Source organism: Oncorhynchus clarkii, chromosome 9 (assembly GCF_045791955.1).
Source record: "Oncorhynchus clarkii lewisi isolate Uvic-CL-2024 chromosome 9, UVic_Ocla_1.0, whole genome shotgun sequence".
NCBI lineage: Eukaryota > Metazoa > Chordata > Actinopteri > Salmoniformes > Salmonidae > Oncorhynchus > Oncorhynchus clarkii.
The window spans coordinates 41,470,978-41,490,276 of NC_092155.1; the positions used below are offsets into that span (position 1 = coordinate 41,470,978).

General features: G+C 44.9%; 1 protein-coding gene across 1 annotated transcript in view; it reads right to left on the reverse strand.

The window, feature by feature from the left end:
- LOC139416310 (acid-sensing ion channel 1-like) overlaps positions 1–19,299 on the reverse strand; it is an 82,085-nt gene that overhangs the window by 57,182 nt on the left and 5,604 nt on the right. Inside the window, exon 2 of the mRNA XM_071164809.1 lies at positions 18,328–18,523. Coding sequence (XP_071020910.1) covers positions 18,328–18,523 — 196 coding nt within the window. The remainder of the gene's footprint in view (positions 1–18,327; positions 18,524–19,299) is intronic.

Genomic DNA, 19,299 nt, shown 5'->3' on the forward strand with positions numbered 1-19,299 from the left:
TATCAACATATTTTGACCATGACAGTTTGCAATCCCGGGTCTCTCCAAGCAGTTTAGTCACCTCAACTTGCTCCATTTCCACATTATTCATTACAAGATTTAGTTGAGGTTTAGGGTTTAGGGAATGATTTGTCACAAAAACAATGCTGTTCATTTTGAAATAATTAGGACTAACTTATTCCTTGTCCCCCATTCTGAAACTAACTGCAGCTCTTTGTTAAGTGTTGTAGTCATTTCAGTCGCTGTAGTAGCAGATGTGTATAGTGTTGAGTCATCCGTATACATAGACACACTTTAATGGCTTTAATCAAAGCCAGTGGCGTGTCATTAGCAATGAATGAAAAAAGTAAGGGGCCTAGACAGTTGCCTTGGGCAATTCCTGAGTCTTCCTGGATTATGTTGGAGAGGCCTCCAATAAAGAACACCCACACAGGCCACAAAGCTGAAGTTAAGTCTGACTTCGTTTTGTTAATCATTAATCGTCTTCACACAGAATGCTTTTGTTTCGGCCCAATTTAGATGCAATTTGATGCTTTCTATCGGCTAAATGCCTTCACGGCTAAAATGAGGCAGCGATGTGCAAGGATCCAAAGTTATTTTTGTGAGGATGCCGGCGATTTGTTGCTTTGCATTTGTCTATCACCAAACCCCGCAAGGAAAAGGAAGTTGCCGGAGTCGACATGACAGACAGACAGTGATCAGAGGAAGGAAGTAATAGCACAGCTGTCATGGCACAGCGTACAGCAGGGAACATAGAAGAAACCCACAGTAACCTAACAGCTGCTGTGCCTGGTTCCCTGGATAGGCTTGTCAAAGCCTGCATTTGACAAACAGGAAAGAGGGGCCGACAATCAGTGCAGGATGCAGAGGTCCCTAGAGGTGTTTTCTCACCCTTTCTATTCCTCTCTGTCTCCGTCTGTCTCTCTCTGTATATCTCTCTCTGTCTCTCATTTTTCTCTTTTTTCAGCAGCTCTTTCTCTCTCCCTCAGTTCATTTGGGAGGATTTTTGAACCAGCTCCATCTCTTTGTCCCACAGCCATATTTAAAGAGGCCAATTATCCCCGATCATTCCCTCCATCCATCAGTTGTTGAGAGGCAGCAAGGGGGTGGAGGATTCACTCAATGGCTCAGTAATCGCTGCCTCTTTATCATTTATGCTTATTCATTTGGCAATCACTTCGTCATTTTCCCTCTTTCTCAAAACATTTGATTGTTGATACGAATATCTCAGACAAACATGTTTCCTAGTTGCTTCTTGCACTTGCACTAGCTCGCTGAGAGGTTCCCAAACTAAGGGTCGCAACCCCATGTGGGATCCTGGATAGAAATGCACGAAATATTATAATATCTTCTTTTGTATCCTAAAACCATTGTAATGTAAAACCACTATTCAAATCTAAAAGATCAAATTCAACTAGAGAGTGTCCTTAGATCACGGGAAAAGGCCACACTTGACCGTTGCACTTGAATCATTCCCGTGGAGAATGACTAAGCCCGCTACGCTATGAAACCCCACACTGTTGCAGAGACCTTGATATTACCGGCAGCAGTTGAAATGGTGAGAACAACAATTGGGGAGGCAGAGGCACAGAAACTCACATCAATAACTGTCAGAGACCACTCTTAAATTAGGAATGTATGCTATTGCTATCAATCAAGAGTAAACTTTGACTGAACGAATCAAAAACTACGCAGCTTATGCTCTTCCAAATGGATGTTGGCTGTGAGGGCTGAGATGCCCATGTTTTGACTTCTGTTCGATATACATGTTGGGGGGGGGGGGGATGCTATTCACGAGGACATACTGTTCTGTCTCAAGATTCCCGAGCAAGAAACGGCACAGAGGATGTTCAGTGTGCTATATTGACAAAAAAACAGATTCCATGGGATCAGATGGTGGGTTTTTTGCACAGATGAGGCTCCATCTATGGCGGGACGGCCTCTGCACTCCAGTTATGAATGTGTCTGCCTCTGCCAGATGGACGCATTGTATGATACACGAGAGCAACTGGCAGTCAAAAGGGCTGAGCACAGGACTCAGAGACACACTGCAGCAGGTAACTTCCATTGTAAACCACATCAAACCACATCCTCTGCGCGCACGCCTGTTCGCGAAACTAAGTGGAGATATGGGATCAGAGTATGACAATGTTCTATTTCACACAGAGGCTTGGTGGTTGTCAAGGGGGAGTTTTGGAAAGATTTTTCACATTGAGAGAGGAACTGTTATCATTCACAATGGATGTAAAAAATAAATTAAAAACAGACTTGGTTGACTTTCTAGTTAATGAAAATAGAATGTGTCTCCTTGCCTATGTAACAAAAACATGGAGTGACCGAATCAGTGGATTCAGAGGAAAGAATTCTTATTGGAGAGATCCTTCACAAAAGCGAACCAAGCCCCCTTGCTTCGGCTGTGCATGTTTGCTAACAGAAAACAGCATCAGTAAGTGTCCCACATGAGTGATGACTGCACACCTCCATCGCTTGGAAGAGCACTTTGGGACCTACTTCCCAATCCATTTTTACTGTAATCCTGGCTCAGTTGACATGCCGGTAAGTGAAATCTCCCGACTTCCGACTTCAGTGCGTTCAAGATGCCTAGGAACTCGAAAAAAATCGAGCTCTTGACTGGGATAAAAAGACATTTGAACGGTCATCCAATTTGGAAATCAAACTCGGGAACTCGGGCCTCTTGCTAGAGCTCTGACTTTCCGACCTGAAGATCACGGACGTCATGATTTGACCACGTATTTGACCACTGATGGTGCTTCCAAGTTGTCTTGAAAGCACCATCAGTGCTCTCGTCTGCACGAAAACCAAATATTGATCCAGGTTGGATGTGAGAGCAAAGATGAGGTCCGCACTATCAACCACGCCCGCTGACTTTGAGAAGCTCCGATTGGACAGGCAACGACCACACCCATCTCACTGGTGGTGGTGAGGTAAGATACATTGTGTCAGACTCATTTGCAATTGACTGTCACAGCCCCACATTAAAAAGTAAACGTTGGCTGTTAATTACATAATTTCCGGATGTTGCACACCTCGTGAGTCTGTTGTTTACTTCTGGCTGAGAGTGCACCGCAACATCAGGAAGTAGCCTTTTCCACTCAAGCATGGTGGTGAAAAAGTATGCAAATGTTCCGGTTTTTTTTCTCCCCCCACCGTTGAGCCCTTAAATCGAGTTATGGAGGAGCTTGACTCCTTTTCAGACTGAATGGAGCTTGTTTTATATATGAGCCAGTCCATGGGAGACGCGGGTTGTATTACCGACTGGGCTGACTGCGTCGGCGCCTAGAGGTAATACGACATCAGGAAGAACTACGCCCTCTAGGGGTCTCTGTGCTAGGGGTATTGGCACAGTACCTGAATAAAGCTAATCGGCCGAAAGTAGATGATTCAAAAAGTACTCCGTGTAGATCAAGTGGACAATAATTTCTCTCCCTACATGCACATCGGGCTATTGCTTTAAAGGCAATGGTCTAAGAATGAGGCCGATACCATAAACAAATCTAGGAAGGATGTTTTTCTAATCTTTTAATTAAATGAGTGGTTTTTTTCACCAATCAGTTTTTAAAATCAGATGCAATTGGGCCTTTCACTATTCCACATCATTGGATTGGTTGTTAAATTGCACAAGCTTCCATCACCCCAGGCACTTTTTGCAATATATCATCTCCGTCCCCGTGGTTGGCATATCATAATGGAATATATCATTCAGAATTAATGGCTGAGGCTTATTACATGAAAAATCTCATCAAACTCATCCTCGAACATCATCTTACTCATCGTAATGATTGGGCAATGTGCTCAAAAAATCCTACTTGATCCCAAGGGACGTTGTCGCGATGAGACCAATATGAAAACCCAATCTTACTCCACACATGCTGATCTGAAAAATAATCAGCAACTCATGGTGAAAAACATAAATACGGTAGCGAGCGTTCACAGTGTATTGCAAAACATCAAATACCAGAAGATCCTAAAAGCAAACACATTTTCCACTGATCTAGAGCTTGTAGATCCTGCAGTGTGTGTTTGTGTCTAGTATGTGGTGCCAGGAACTGATCAACGCTGCTATGCCCATCAATGGGGCATTGGCAAAGACCTCACCTCCAGCCTCACCTGTACATGCCAGGGTATGAGCAAAGATTGTAAATAATTAACAATTCACATCTTAACACCTTGGCTCAATTCTCTCTCTCGCTCCCTCTCTGTCCTCCATAACTGTCCTCTGGTGAGATATGATAGTGTACTGGAAAATCACAATTGAATTTAAACTAAATCAATGGGGCAGTAAGCAGAGTACAAAGGCAGTGTACTCTCCAAGACTGAAAATGAATGGAAGACAGCTAAGACTATTGGCAACTGGCGGAGTATCCATCACCAGCCAACGCAGCAGATTTATGGCAAGGAGACTTTAACCCAGTGGTAGATTTTAGAGTAAAACCATATGATGAATTAGCATCAGCTAGCTTTTTTTTTACTGTGCCACCCACATATGTCGTCCATTACATACAGTATCCCACAGTCTCCCTTGAACATGAATCTTTCATCCCATCTCTACCGCATATTCCACATCTACTTCCCACATGCAGCTTTGAATGCCTTCTCTCTCTCTCTCTCTCTCTCTCTCTCTCTCTCTCTCTCTCTCTCTCTCTCTCTCTCTCTCTCTCTCTCTCTCTCTCTCTCTCTCTCTCTCTCTCTCTCTCTCTCTCTCTCTCTCTCTCTCTCTCTCTCTCTCTCTCTCTCTCTCTCTCTCTCTGCATGCTGGGAGTGATTGGTGCATGCTGGGAATTGTTTGAGTGAAGGAGTGCGTGTGTTGTGGAGAGTTAGATATTCACAACTTTCTTTCGGTTTGCTATTTCTTGGTTTTCTTCTGTGCATGATTAAGGTTATTATTTTTACTTTTTTTGTTGTGGTAGAATTAAGTTTTTTGTTTTTCGTATCGAAATTACCCTGATTTTGGCGGGGATGGCAGCCCGAATGGGGATGCCGTCCCTGTCACTTCGGCACGGCTTTAGGTGTGTTACTGAAGCTACTGTCACGGTGGAGGAGTTTCTGGTCGCCGTAGGAGAGAAGGTAGGCTATGAGAATATTGCTTATGCATCCCGGATGAATAAAGCTGTGGTGGTATTTCTTAAAGAAGAATGTCTGGTTGATCGGATGGTTGAGCATGGTGTAATTCTTAAAGGAATGTTTATTCAAGTTACGCCGCTTTTTTCTCCGTCAACAAGGGTAACGATTTCAAATGTACCACCGTTTATTCCAAATGAGCTGTTGGAGCGCGAGTTATTGCGCTTTGGGAAGTTCGCCAGTTCAATTAAGGTTGTTCCGTTGGGTTGCAAACACCCGGCGTTGAAACAGGTAATGTCATTTCGGCGACAGGTGTTTATGTTTTTGGACTCACCGGAGCAGACTTTAGAGTTATCGTTTAAAGTCAAGTATGACAATAGATTGTATATGGCTTATGCTAGTACGGGTAGTCAACGGTGTTTTGAGTGTGGGGATGTTGGTCATAAGCGACATGCTTGCCCGAAAAGGGAGAAGGCCGAGGGAGGGGCGCAGGTGGTCCTCATAACGCCTGGGCCCACTGATGTAGGGAGAGGTGGGCCGACAGCGGCAGAGCAGCCACAAGCACCTGGTGCTGAGGAACAAGTTATCCCCGTTGAGGGCACGGGGTTGCAACTTGTATTAGAGGGAAATGTTATGCTACAGAAAAGTATTGTTGTAGAAGGTAAGGATGTATCTGAAGAGCCAGTTCCTCAGACTGGTGAGCAGGTGCCCAGTATGAGTGCTGGGGTAAAGGAGGGGGTTCATGTGGAGCTAGGCTCCCAGGTAGTGGAGGATATGCCCATTGTGAGTAACGGGGTACAGGAGGGGTTTCATGTGGAGCTAGGCTCCCAGGTAGTGGAGGAGATGCCCACTACGAGTAATGAGGTTCAGGAGGGGTTTCATGTGGAGCTAGGCTCCCAGGTAGTGGAGGAGATGCCCACTACGAGTGCTGGGGTTCATGTAGAGCTAGGCTCCCAGGTAGTGGAAGAGATGCCCACTACGAGTAATGAGGTACATGAGGGTTTTCATGTGGAGCTAAGCTCCAAGGCAGTAGAGGAGATGCCCACTACGAGTGCTGGGGTTCATGTGGAGCTAGGCTCCCAGTTAGTGGAGAAGATGACTACTATGAGTAGTGATGTTCAGGTGGGGCTAGTCTCCCAGGTAGTGGAGGAGATGCCTGGTACGAGTGATGAGGTGCAAGTGGGGAGTGTTGAAAGGGATGTGGTAGAGGGGAGTCAGTTGTCTGTGGTCTCAGCTGAAGATCAGGAGAATGATATGGATATCTCTTTAGATATGACAGCTGCTGGTGAGGACTCAGTTTATGATCTAGAGGAGGTAAATGAGTTTCTGGATCAGACTTTTGGGAAATCTGTCAAATTGGCAGATTATTTTGATGTTGATAAGTTTGTGAGGTCAGCTGTGATGTTACAGAAGACGGTGGGGTTAGACCAATTGAGTGAGAAGAAGCGGTTTCGCTTGAGGAAATGTATTACTGCTGTTGCAGCAGCAAAAGGTGGTGGGAAACGTGTTCAGGTTAAGAGAAGAAAGAAAAATAATGATGATGATCATGCTTCATAGGGTGTCTTTTTTCTCGTTGGTTTCTCTGTGGTTTCTTCTGCTTTTCTTTTCTCTTTTCTATATGGAGGTACTAAGGGTAGGTTCTCTCAATATTAATGGGGGAAGGGACAGGAATAAGAGGGCTTGGGTACTAGAAGTAATAAAACAGAAAAGGCTTAATGTAGTTTTCCTACAGGAGACACATAGTGATGAGGAAAATGAGGTTGACTGGGTATGTGGTGGGAGGGGCAGCATGTACTCAGTCATGGTACTAATTTCAGTGCTGGGGTGGCCATCTTGTTTTCCTCAGGCTTAGGGGTGACTGTGGTATCTACAACAGAGATTGTCAAGGGTCGGGTTTTATTGGTCAAGGTGGATGTTATGGGGTTTCTGTTTGTTTTTTTGAATGTTTATGCTCCGAATGAGGGTACAGAGCGTATTGCTATATTTGATCAAATAAAGGAAACCTTAAGACAGTGTGACCAAGAGGGGTGTATGGTTTTAGGGGGTGACTGGAACTGTACAGTGGATTTTACTGTTGATCGCACCGCTGAAGAACCTCACCTGCGGTCAGCCACTTGCCTGTCTGGCCTATTAACTGAGTTTGAGCTTTCTGATGTGTGGAGAGTAAGGAATGCAAAAGTTAGGCAGTACACATGGCTAAAAATGAATGAAGGTCGTGTCAGTGCAGCAAGGTTAGACAGGTTGTATGTATCTGATCACTACTGTAGTAGGGTTGGAAAGTGTGCCATTACTCCTGTGGGTTTCTCTGATCATCATATTGTTACTGTTGATATTCACTTGTCCTGTCCACGACGGTCATCGCCTTACTGGTATTTTAATGTTAAATTGTTACATGATGTCATGTTTTGTGACAGGTTTTTGTTGTTTTGGGAAAAATGGAGGGGTATAAAAGGGAATTTTGAGTCCTTGAGACAATGGTGGGAGGTTGGGAAGGCCCAAATACGAGTTTTTTGTCAACAGTATACTGCTCTGTCTCAAATTGAGGTTAAAGAGACTATCAAGGCCCTTGAACAGGACATCAAATCTACTGAATTGAAGCTGCTCACTCAGAACGACCCTGGACTAGTCATGAACTTACAGGACAAGAGACATGAACTGAGGTCGTTTCTGCATGAAAGAGTGAAGGGTGCCTTGATTAGGTCTCGTTTCGCTTCCCTCAAGGATATGGATGCTCCTAGCGCTTTTTTTTTCAACCTAGGACAGTCGAAATTTCAACGCAAACAGATGGTCTGCCTTCGTCTCCCTGATGGGAAGGTGACCACGAATGATATTGAAATGCGTCAACATGCCGTGGATTTTTACTCATCCCTTTACAAGGCGGAGGATTGTGACTCTTTATGTACTGAACAGTTGTTACACGGTCTTCCTCAATTGGGACCTGAGCAGAGAGTCGCATTGGACGCTGATATTACACTGCAAGAGCTGTCCACAGCAGTTATGCAGCTCTCAACAGGCCGAGCCCCTGGCATCGATGGTTTACCATCTGAGTTTTACAAGCACTTTTGGGGGTCTATTGGGGAGGATTTTTATGAAGTGGTGTGTGAATCTTTTCATGAGGGTTCTCTTCCTGTATCCTGTCAACGTGCGGTGCTTTCACTGTTGCCAAAAAAGGGGGATTTGGCTCTCATAAAAAATTGGAGACCTGTTGCCTTGCTGTGCGCAGAATACAAAATTGTTTCTAAATGTCTCTCAAACAGGTTGAAAGACTATCTGGGATTGTTGATCCACAAGGACCAGTCCTACTGTGTACCTGATCGCTCTATTGTTGACAACTTGTTTCTGATAAGAGATGTTTTAGACATTTGTAAACTGTCTGCTGTAAATGTGGGTTTACTTTCGTTGGATCAGGAGAAGGCTTTTGATCGTGTGGACCACCAGTACTTGTTTAAAACAATGAAAGCCTTTGGGTTTGGGGATGTTTTTCTGTCTTGGGTGAATTTACTGTATGCTGGAGCCTCGTGTATGGTGAAGGTTGGTGGTGGTTTGAGTTGCCCCATCCCTGTCGAAAGGGGCATCAGGCAGGGATGCCCAATTTCAGGGCAGTTATATAGTCTGGCGATTGAACCAATGCTTTGTTTTTTAAGAGCGAAGCTTACTGGTTTCTCTGTGCCAGGTGTAATGAAGGGTCCCACGATAGCACTGTCTGTGTATGCAGATGACGTGATCGTTTTTATTACAGGGGGTGAGGATGTTAAGGTTCTCTCAAACACTTTAAAGGTGTATGAGGGGGCCTCCTCAGCTAGAGTCAATTGGGGAAAGAGTGAAGCGCTGTGGGCAGGTCAGCTTCAGATGGGGTCCGCTCCACGGTTACCAGGGGGGCTTCAGTGGGGCAGAGATGGAATGAAGACTTTGGGAGTTTTTCTAGGCTCCGATGTCTTTCAGAAAAAGAACTGGGAGGGTGTAGTGGAGAAAGTGTGTGCCAGACTGTCAAGGTGGAAATGGGTGTTGCCCCAGCTGTCCTATAGGGGACGGGTCCTGGTAGCTAATAATCTTGCTGCTTCTACCCTGTGGCACAGACTAATGATTTTACAGCCACCAAAGGGTCTGATACAAGAGCTTCAGAGGACCCTTGTCAATTTCTTCTGGTCTGGACAACACTGGATCAAAGCTGCAGCCCTGTATCTGCCACTGCACGAGGGTGGGCAAGGCCTGGTGGACATTTCCTCTAGGATCACGGCTTTCCGGCTCCAAGCAGTTCAGAGATTGTTGTACAGAGACTGTTCTAGCTGGGTCGAAACAGCCTACATATTGATGAGGAGAGCGGGCTGTTTGGGCTTAGACAAACATATTTTCCTCTTAAAGCTGGAGGGGGGTGATTTGACTGGCCTGACTCCATTTTATGAGTCTGTTATGCAGGCTTGGAGAGTCTTTGTCAAGTCCCGTAAGACCGGCACGCCACCAGGGATGTGGCTTTTTGAAGAGCCTCTTTTTCATAACACTGCCATCCAGTCCCGTGTTCTGGTTTCAGCTAGCCTACGTTCATGCCTATTAGGCGTGGGGTGTACCAAGCTGGGTCATCTGATGCGGAGCAGGAGCAGATTGGAGGAGCTGAGAGAAAGAGCGGGGATCCGATCATCTCGCCTACTGAGGAAGGTCGTCGATGAGGTCTGCGACTCCTTGCCAGTGCTTCATCTGCAGTATGTGACTGACATTTCCAATTCTGATCGGTGGAAGGAGGGTCTGGATTATGTGTTCCCTGCACTGATTGTTAGTGCTGCGATGGGGGCATTTGAGGAGGACGCGGGGATGCTGCTTTCCTTCGATACCCCGGAGCTGGGGGAGTTCAACGAGGTGGGAAAGAAGGCTATGTACAGAACATGTGTGAAGGTGTCCCATGCCTCTTCCCTGGAAGGGGTAAAATCGACGAGGTGGGCGGATGTGCTTGGTCCAGGTGCTTCTCCAAAAGGCTGTTGGCGATCATTGTATAAACTGCCTATTGATAAGAGGACAGCTGACCTCCAATGGAGGATAATACATGGAGCTATAGCCACCAACATGCATCTGGTACACCTGGACCCTACTGTTGGGGAGGGGTGTCCATTCTGTGCTGAAGATGAATCTCTGGCACATCTGTTTTTACTGTGTCCCAGGTTGGTTGGGATGATTGATCTGATCACTGATTGGTTCTCAACGTTGGGAGAGGTTTTCTCTTCCCAACTGTATATATTTGGGCCAAAGTACAGGTTCAGTCAAAAGGGTGTAGTTGTGTTGCTTAATTTTGTGTTAGGGGCAGCAAAATTAGCGATATGGAAGACCCGAAAGAACAGCATTCGGGGACAGGGGTCTGTGGATGTGGTGGGAATGCTGGAGGGAATGTTGGCAGCGAGACTAAGGGTTGAGTTTGCTTATTATAAACTTGTCAACAATATTGATCTGTTTTTGAGTATATGGGGTATTCAGAGGCTGTTGTGTTTTGTTACTGTGGAGGAGGAATTGGAGTTGTGTTTTTAATTGATGTGTAACTGTGGTTTTGTATGAGTATTTATTGTGTGGTGGGCCCCCAGACCCAATAAAGAGTATTTAAAACTCAACTCTCTCTCTCTCTCTCTCTCTCTCTCTCTCTCTCTCTCTCTCTCTCGCTCTCTCGCTCTCTCGCTCTCTCGCTCTCTCGCTCTCTCTCTCTCTGGAGTGCTGCGTGGTACAGGAGAGGGATGGCCGGACAGGGCTTTCAAAGATGCATTAAAGAGAAAATCCTCCATAACTGTCCTCTGGTGAGATACGACAGTGTCCAGGAAAATCACCATTTCATCAAAACTAAATCAATGGAGCATAGTACAAAGGCTGTGTACTCTCCAAGACTGAAAAGGAATGGAACAACGACACACTCACTCATCATCACAAACTGTAAGCAAGCTAGTTACAGTGCCTCCATCCAGCTCCATATTCTAGCCCGCCAACTCCAAGTCATGCAGTTACATCCTTCCACCATCACCTGGGCCATGGACTACCTCACTGACAGGCCGTAGTGGGTCAGACTACAGAACCACTCTGTCTCAAACAACATCATCACTAACACAGATGCCCCACAAGGGACGGTTTTGTCACCATTCCTCTTCACCCTCTACACAGCAGACTGCCGGGACTCCCAAGACACCTGTCACTGTAACGTTCGCCGTCTTCCTCTGATGAGGAGTAAGAGAGGTCGGACCAATTTGCAGCGTGGCAAGTGTCCATTTTAATAAGATAAACTGAACACTACAAAAATACAAAATAACAAAGTGAAACAAACAGACAAAACAGTCCCGTGTGGTATCAAACACTGACACGGAAAATAATCACCCACAACTCAAAAGTCAATCAGGGACAACGATAAACAGATGCCTCTGATTGAGAACCATACCAGGCCAAACACAGAAATCCCCAAAACATAGAAAAGGGAACATAGACAACCCATCCAACTCACGCCCTGACCATACTAAAACAAAGACATAATAAATTAACTAAGGTCAGAACGTGACAGTCACCTACAAAAGTTTTCAGACAATTCAGCCATTGTAGGCTGCATCATGAAGGATGATGATTCCCTATACAGGGAGGACATATCCTAATTTGTGGCATGGGGCAGCCAAAACCACCTGGAGCTAAATGTGATTGACGATAAGCTGCACTGGAAAGAGAACACCTCCATGGTTTTAAAAAAGGCTCAGCAAAGGTTATTCTTTTTAAGGAAGCTCAGATCTTTCGATGTCTGCTCAAAAATGCACACATTCTGTGGCTAGTGTCCTGTTTAACAGTGTAATCTGCCTGGGAGGATGCAAGGCTGGATCTAGCATCGGCACCAACCAGGACAAATTAGAGACCATGCTGGATAAGGCAATCCTCAAAAGGTGTAGAAGTTGAGAAGCCAACACTCCACAGTACCTGCCTGGAGCATCACAGTGTGATGGCAGACAGAATAACTTGACCTTCCACAGAGCCTTCTTACCATAAGATATGAGGCTTTTTAACATTTTTTTTAAATAAATATTGATGATGATGCTTTTATGTTTGTTGTGTTTTTATGGAGTATTTATTGGTGATGTATGTATTAGCTGGTGCAATCAAATTTCCCCTCTGGGGATTGATAAACTACTATTTTATCTTAAAGGCATGATTGACATCGGGAAAAGAGGGTGGGCTATCAGCTGATCATTGATGTGGATGATTGATGTACATCTGCTTGTTGGCTAGCTCGATTTTATTTGACTGACTGTGATTTACCTCTCTGTCTTTCTGCTGAGTGTATCAGCACACAGCAGGGGGGAAATTATACCACCACCCAAAAGGGCACTTTGGAGACTGGAATGGCAAGTCTGGAGTCTGTGCACGTGCCTGCCCCTAGTCTAAGGGCCCGGGGCTGACTTTCTCCTTAGCTAACATATGGAATTGTTTCAAGGTGGTCATACCAAGGATCAATTTGCTATTTGATTTTGAATGTTAGCACCCCTGTAACGGATACAGGTATCCTGTGTGTGTGTGTGTGTGTGTGTGTGTGTGTGTGTGTGTGTGTGTGTGTGTGTGTGTGTGTGTGTGTGTATCCTGTGTTCTTTTCTCTCCTTCTCCCCTCACAGGTGAAAATCATCACTCCCCAATCAGTCACCAATCAATCATCAATCAGAAGACACACCTCCTCTTGTTTCCTACCCAATCCCAGTTCCTTTCCCTTGGTTTAAAAACCCTGTCAGTTGTTTGCTCTAGAGCTCAATCTCTCTGTAAATGTAGATCGCTCTGTTTCACCCTCTCAGACTATGTCTCTATCGCTCTTTATGTATTGAGCTATCTTTTGTTTGAGCACCCTCCAGGTGTCGCCCATCTTCCCCATCATCCCCTGTGTATTTATACCTGTGTTCTCTGTTTGTTGCCAGTTCGTTTTGTTTGTCAAGTCAACCAGTGTTTTTCTCAGCTCCTGCTTTTCCCCACTCTCTTTTTCTCGCCCTCCTGGTTTTGACCCTTGCCTGTCCAGACTCTGAGCCCGCCTGCCTGACCACTCTGCCTGTCCCTGAGCCTGCCTGCTGTCCTGTACCGTTGCCCCTACTCTGGATTACCGACCTCTGCCTGACCTGAGCCTGCCTGCCGTACTGTACCTTTGCCCCACTACTCTGGATTATAGACCCCTGCCTGCCTTGACCTGTCGTTTGCCTGCCCCTGTTGCTGTAATAGACATTGGTACATCAACACAGTCTGCACTTGGGTCTTACCTGAAACGCTACATGTTTGTAATAAGTGCTGGTCCGTTAATAATGTGTCAAATTCTGCTTGCAAAGTTAAACGCTCCTTATAAGTATCTGGAGATGTCATCTAATAAGGCAATACAGCATGTTAACATAGCCTATCCTTTTTCAGTTTGTTCTCATGTGCGGTTTAGGAAATAATTTAACCTATGATATAAGCTTTCAAAGTTTCCCCAGAGAGTAGACGCATAGATGTTTGGGATTCTATTCGTACTCATGAAAAAGCCGTTTGACCCAAAACAAAATGGACAAAAGTGTTCACTACTGAGCAGTTGAGGATTTAGCCGCCAAGGCGGTCACAGGTTGTCAGCGATTTGAAAGGCCGCTTCCATAGTAACAGGGGCGTGGTCAGATACAACAATTGGATTATATGAACATGAAGATATGAAATGGAGACGTCTGTCATCTACAAGGAAGTAGTCTATGCGCGTAAAAGTGTGGTGAACCGATGAGAATAAAAGAGGTTGCTTTCCCAGATGGATAAAACATTCTCCAAGGGTCTGAAACTGCAAATTCAGACAAAGGTTCGGACAACTCTAGCGGAGGCTGACAAGGTAGTAGGTTTAGTGGAGGATCGATCCAAATGTGGGTCTAACTAACAGTTAATGTCACCACCTAAGATCAACATATGGGAGGACATAATCAGTGGGGAGAAAACGGATTTGAAAAAAAATAAAAATCGCCACTGTCTCAATTAGGATATTATATTAAGAGGTACATTCGTATTGAGCAGCCTACCACTGACAAGTATGTATCTACCATGGGGATCTGCGATCACATAATAACATCTGTGAAGTACAATAGCCACCCCTCATGCCTTACTCTGAATTAAGGAATGGAACATCTGACCCACTCATCTGCACCTAAGACTTGAGTGTTGAAGATGAGTTTCTTGGAGAAAGATGACGTGAGCTTTCAATTGATGAGGGTGGTGTAGCACCTCACTACTACTAACTGGGTTATTGATGCCCCTGCAATTCCAAGTAAGGAAATTCAAACTTTTCCCTCCAGCTGGATGGGCTACACTAGGCTGAGTCATGTCATCAGAGAGAGAGGACGTGTACAATGTAAACTAAAGATCTTAGTTGACCCTAATAGCACAAATTTTAAAAACAAAGACAAGCGACGAAGTGCAAAAAACACAAAACTATATACAAATAAAGAGGTGAACCCCCCCCCCCCCCCTCGCCGAAGCATCTCCTCAACTGAGATGCAAGCAAAACCCGAAATACACAAAAGGTTTAGAGCAAAGCATGATAACTCTTACTCTGTGCTACCTGAGATGTGTGACCATTTAACCAGAGTAAACCAAACATGCATAGATTGGTCCCCAGTAGAGTCTAAGGAAACCTAACCTCGGTTAAGAGAGGTTTAAGCTCAATAAAAGTGGTAAAACTGCGACTGAACCATGAAAACAGCCAGATGTGATCAAAATAAAATAGTAATGATACAAATAAAAGGCAACAATGTGAGTGGAATAAAGAATATATACTGTATAGGCATATCTGCATTATATCACATTATACAGTAGTTGGGAGTCAACTGTATACTCACCAACATGGGTTGGAAATGAAAAGGAAAAAAATAATGAGTGTCAATAAACCCAGCAAAGTTGGCTTCGCTAGCCAACCAGTCTGCCAGCCTGCTAACAAGACCAGCTAACCAACCATTTGTTCCACACCATGCGGTACAACAGCCGCTTTCACGTTCTTGTTGATGAAATCTGCCGCTAGAGCCGGGTCCTTGAATCTGTGCATGGAGCCGTCCAGTAAAATCAGTCTAAGAACCGCAGGGTAGATGAGGCCGAACTTCATGCCCGGGCAGGTGCGTAGCTGGCGCTTCACAGCTCCGAAGCTAGCCTTCTTAGGCACAGCCATGGTGTAGTCCGCAAATACAGAGACTCTTTTACCCTTACAGAGGAGAGGAGATGCTTCTCCCGATCTCCTCAGTATGTCATTGCGGACGTGAAAGAAATGCGCCCCGATGACAAATGGTCGCGGGGGGTTCTCCATCCCGGGGTCCGGCTACGCAGGGCGCGGTGGGCCAGGTCTAGCAACGGCTTCTCCTCCAGGCCGAGCAGCTCCTGAAGCAGCTGGGCCATGAACTCTGTCAGTCTTGGGCCCTCCACTCCCTCCGGTATTTCCAGAAGACGAATGTTGTTCCTCTGCATTCTACTTTCCATATCTTTGCATCTATTATCGAGGTATGCCACCCTAGTTGTTATTGAGCCAACGTTAGCCTCTAGCTCGCTAATGCGAGAGCTGTGGTCTGTAGCACCGCGCTCCAGCTCCAATAAGGCTGCTCCGTGTGCGTCGAGCTTATTCTGTATACTCCAAATATATATTTTTTAAAGCTTGTCTTTGACCATTGATATCTCTGACCTGAGATTGGTAGAGAGAGTCAATTTTGAGGCTGCACATCACGGATTGTAGCAGCTCCACAATCAGTGTTCCCGTGGGGCCGACATTGGCCGTAGCATCCGGTGGCGGGGTGAATCAGGAGAGGGTGCGGGCTTGCTGCGGCCTGCTCTTGCAGATTCCGTTTTTTGGCCAGGTAGATGACATTACAAACGTACATTTCTCAGACTTGATCTGAATTGTTTAGAGGTCTCTTAAAGACCATTTTTTAGTGTCAAGAAAAATTATGTGAACCCTTTGGAATTACCTCGATTGGTCATCAAATTTGATCTGATCTTCATCTAAGTCACAACAATAGACAAACATAGTGTGCTTAAACTAATAACATACAAATTATTGTATTTTTCTTGTCTATATTGAATAGATAATTTAAACATTTACAGTGAAGGTAGGGAAAGTGTGTGAACCCCTAGGCTAATGACTTCTCCAAAAGCTAATTGGAGTCAGGAGTCAGCTAACCTGGAGTCCAATCAATGAGACGAGTTTGGAGATGTTGGTTAGAGCTGCCCTGCCTTATAAAAAACACTCACAAATTTTGAGTTTGCTATTCACAAGAAGCATTGTCTGATTGTCTGTGAACCATGTCTCGAACAAAAGAGATCTCAGAAGACCTAATATTAAGAATTGTTGACTTGCATAAAGCAAGAAAGGGTTACAAAAGTATCTTTAAAAGCCTTGATGTTCATCAGTCCACGGTAAGACAAATTGTCTATAAATGGACAAAGTTCAGCACTGTTGCTACTCTCCCTAGGAGTGGCCGTCCTGCAAGAGCACAGCACAGAATGCTCAATGAGGTTAAGAAGAATCCTAGAGTGTCAGCTAAAGACTTACAGAAATCTCTGTAACATGCTAACATCTCTGTTGACAAGTCTACGATACATAAAACACTAAACAAGAATGGTGTTCATGGGAGGACAACACGGAAGAAGTCACTGCTGTCCAAAAAAAAAACATTGCTGCACGTCTGAAGTTTCCAAAAGTGCGCCTGGATGTTCCACAGCACTACTGGCAAAATATTCTGTGGACAGATGAAACTACAGTTGAGTTGTTTGGAAGGAACACACAACACTATGTGTGGAGAAAAAAAGGCACAGCACACCAACACCAAAACCTCATCCCAACTGTAAAGTTACGGTGGAGGAAGCATCATGGTTTGGGGCTGCTTTGCTGCTTCAGGGCCTGGACAGCTTGCTATCATCGACAGAAAAATGAATTCACAAGTTCTACAGGATAATGTTAGGCTACCTGTCCACCAATTGAAGCTCAACAGAAGTTGGGTGATGCAACAGGACAACGACCCAAAACACAGAAATAAATCAACAACAGAATGGCTTCAACAGAAGAAAATAGTCCTGACCTCAACCCGACTGAGATGCTGTTGCATGACCTCAAGAGAGCACCAAACATCCCAAGAATATTGCTGAACTGAAACAGTTTTGTAAAGATCTATGGTCCAAAATTCCTCCTGACCGTTGTGCAGGTCTGATCCGCAACTACAGAAAACGTTTGGTTGAGGTTATTTCTGTCAAAGGAGGGTCAACCAGTTATTACAAGGGTTCACATACTTTTCCCACCCTGCACTGTGAATGTTTACACGGTGTGTTCAACAAAGACATGAAAACGTGTAATTGTTTGTGTGTTATCAGTTTAAGCAGACTGTGTTTGTCTATTGTTGTGACCTAGCTGAAGATCAGATCAACTTTTATGACCAATTTATGCAGAAATCCAGGCATTTCCAAAGGGTTCACATACTTTTTCTTGCCACAGTATTTTTTTATATGCCCAGCTCACGAGACCCCTTGATAATGGGAGGCCTAAGGAAATGGCCTCTTCTGCCTAATGGTAAGTCCACCAGCGACCCTATGATGAAGTTGCATCAGCTAGCTGCAGTAAATTACAAAACAAACGTTTACAGTGCCAGCCACATATGTCGTCCATTACATACAGTATCCCACAGTCTCCCTTAAACATGAATCTTTCATCCCATCTCTACCGCATATTCCACATCTACTTCCCACATGCAGCTTTGAACACCAAGTCTCTGAGGATAGCTCCACGCAGCATGCCGTGCCAGCCGCTCTCTTGTTTTGATGGGGAAAAAAATCCCAAATAATGAAAGATAAAAGACTAGCTTCCAACCTGAGTTTGAGGGATTACACTACAAACGGTGTTTGAATAGATTAACAAACACATTACGAAAAGGGATTCTGTTTGTTGCCAAAGCTCTCAAACATCAGCTGTGGGCATGGTGGGTGATCACAAGAGGGCATTCCTGCCTGGTTGAGTCAAATAGCACAGTGGAGCACAGTAGAGCCACCACGCTCATTACAGCATTAAATTAGATATGAAGAGAAATGTATTGTGATATAGGTCAATTTTGACTTTGAGTTGCAGTCAGATGTACTACAAACAGACTCAGGAAGCAGAGCAGAGATGCACATACTGTATCATACCGTTTTTGAGAGCATTAGTAGTAGTTGCTGTTGTTTTTTGTGTGTGTCTTTGGTACATAAACACAACGATTGTCTTGAAAGATGATCCAAGGCCCTCGGGTAACTTACCACTTGGAAGTCATCGGCACTGCACTCGGCCCCCCGGAAGTGACACGCCAGCAGCATGTCCTTGATGTCATGTCCTGTGCGGTCATAGAACTCGCGCATGTTGAATGGGCGGGGCTTGAAGTTGTGGAAGTCAGCTTTGTCCTTCAGGGCCTCCAGAACACTGTCCTCCACCAGGTGGGTGTCCCTAATTTCATATCTAGAGAGATAGCGAGAGAGAGAGAGAGAGAGAGAAGGAATGAAGGAAGGAAGGAAGCAATCCAAAATAGTTTAGTCACAAACTTAATTGTTCAACATATTCAATCAAAAGTAGGTCAATTGATGCCCTTCCTCCTGCTATTACTCTTCCCACAAAAAAAAGACATGTTTGAAAGCATGGCAATTAGCTTGGGCAGACGTGAGCTTTTAAAAATAAGATGTGAAACATTTATGGAAATGGCATAACACAAATAAATATTTTTTGGGGGGGGGGGTTTAGACAATGTCACATTGTGATTTACATTGAAAAAAGGTATTGTGAATCCCTTTAGTTTTGGTTTACTAATAAGAAGTGAATTCCATCAACTCTTGGGAAAACAAACTGTCTTCCCTTGGGCCATGTTCCCACCCATCCAGGACATCTACTTGAAACGGTGTCTGAGAAAGACCTGCAGCATCATCAAGAACCCCACACACAGCCCAGCCACGAGCTGTTCACTTCCTTACCGCCGAACAGACGGTATCGGAACATAAAGGTCTGATATCAACAGGCTCAGAGACAGTTTCTATCTGCAAGACATCAGACTGCTGAACACTTGAGCTGCACTGACCACCTGCACTGACTCTCTGCACCTTAGCACCCATGCACTCACTCACTCACACACATAGACACACGCACACACACTGTGTGTGTGTGTGTGTGTGTGTGGTTGTGCGTGTGCGTGTGTGCGTCTGTGGGTGTCCATGTGAGCTGGATTGTGCACGTGTGTTTGCACA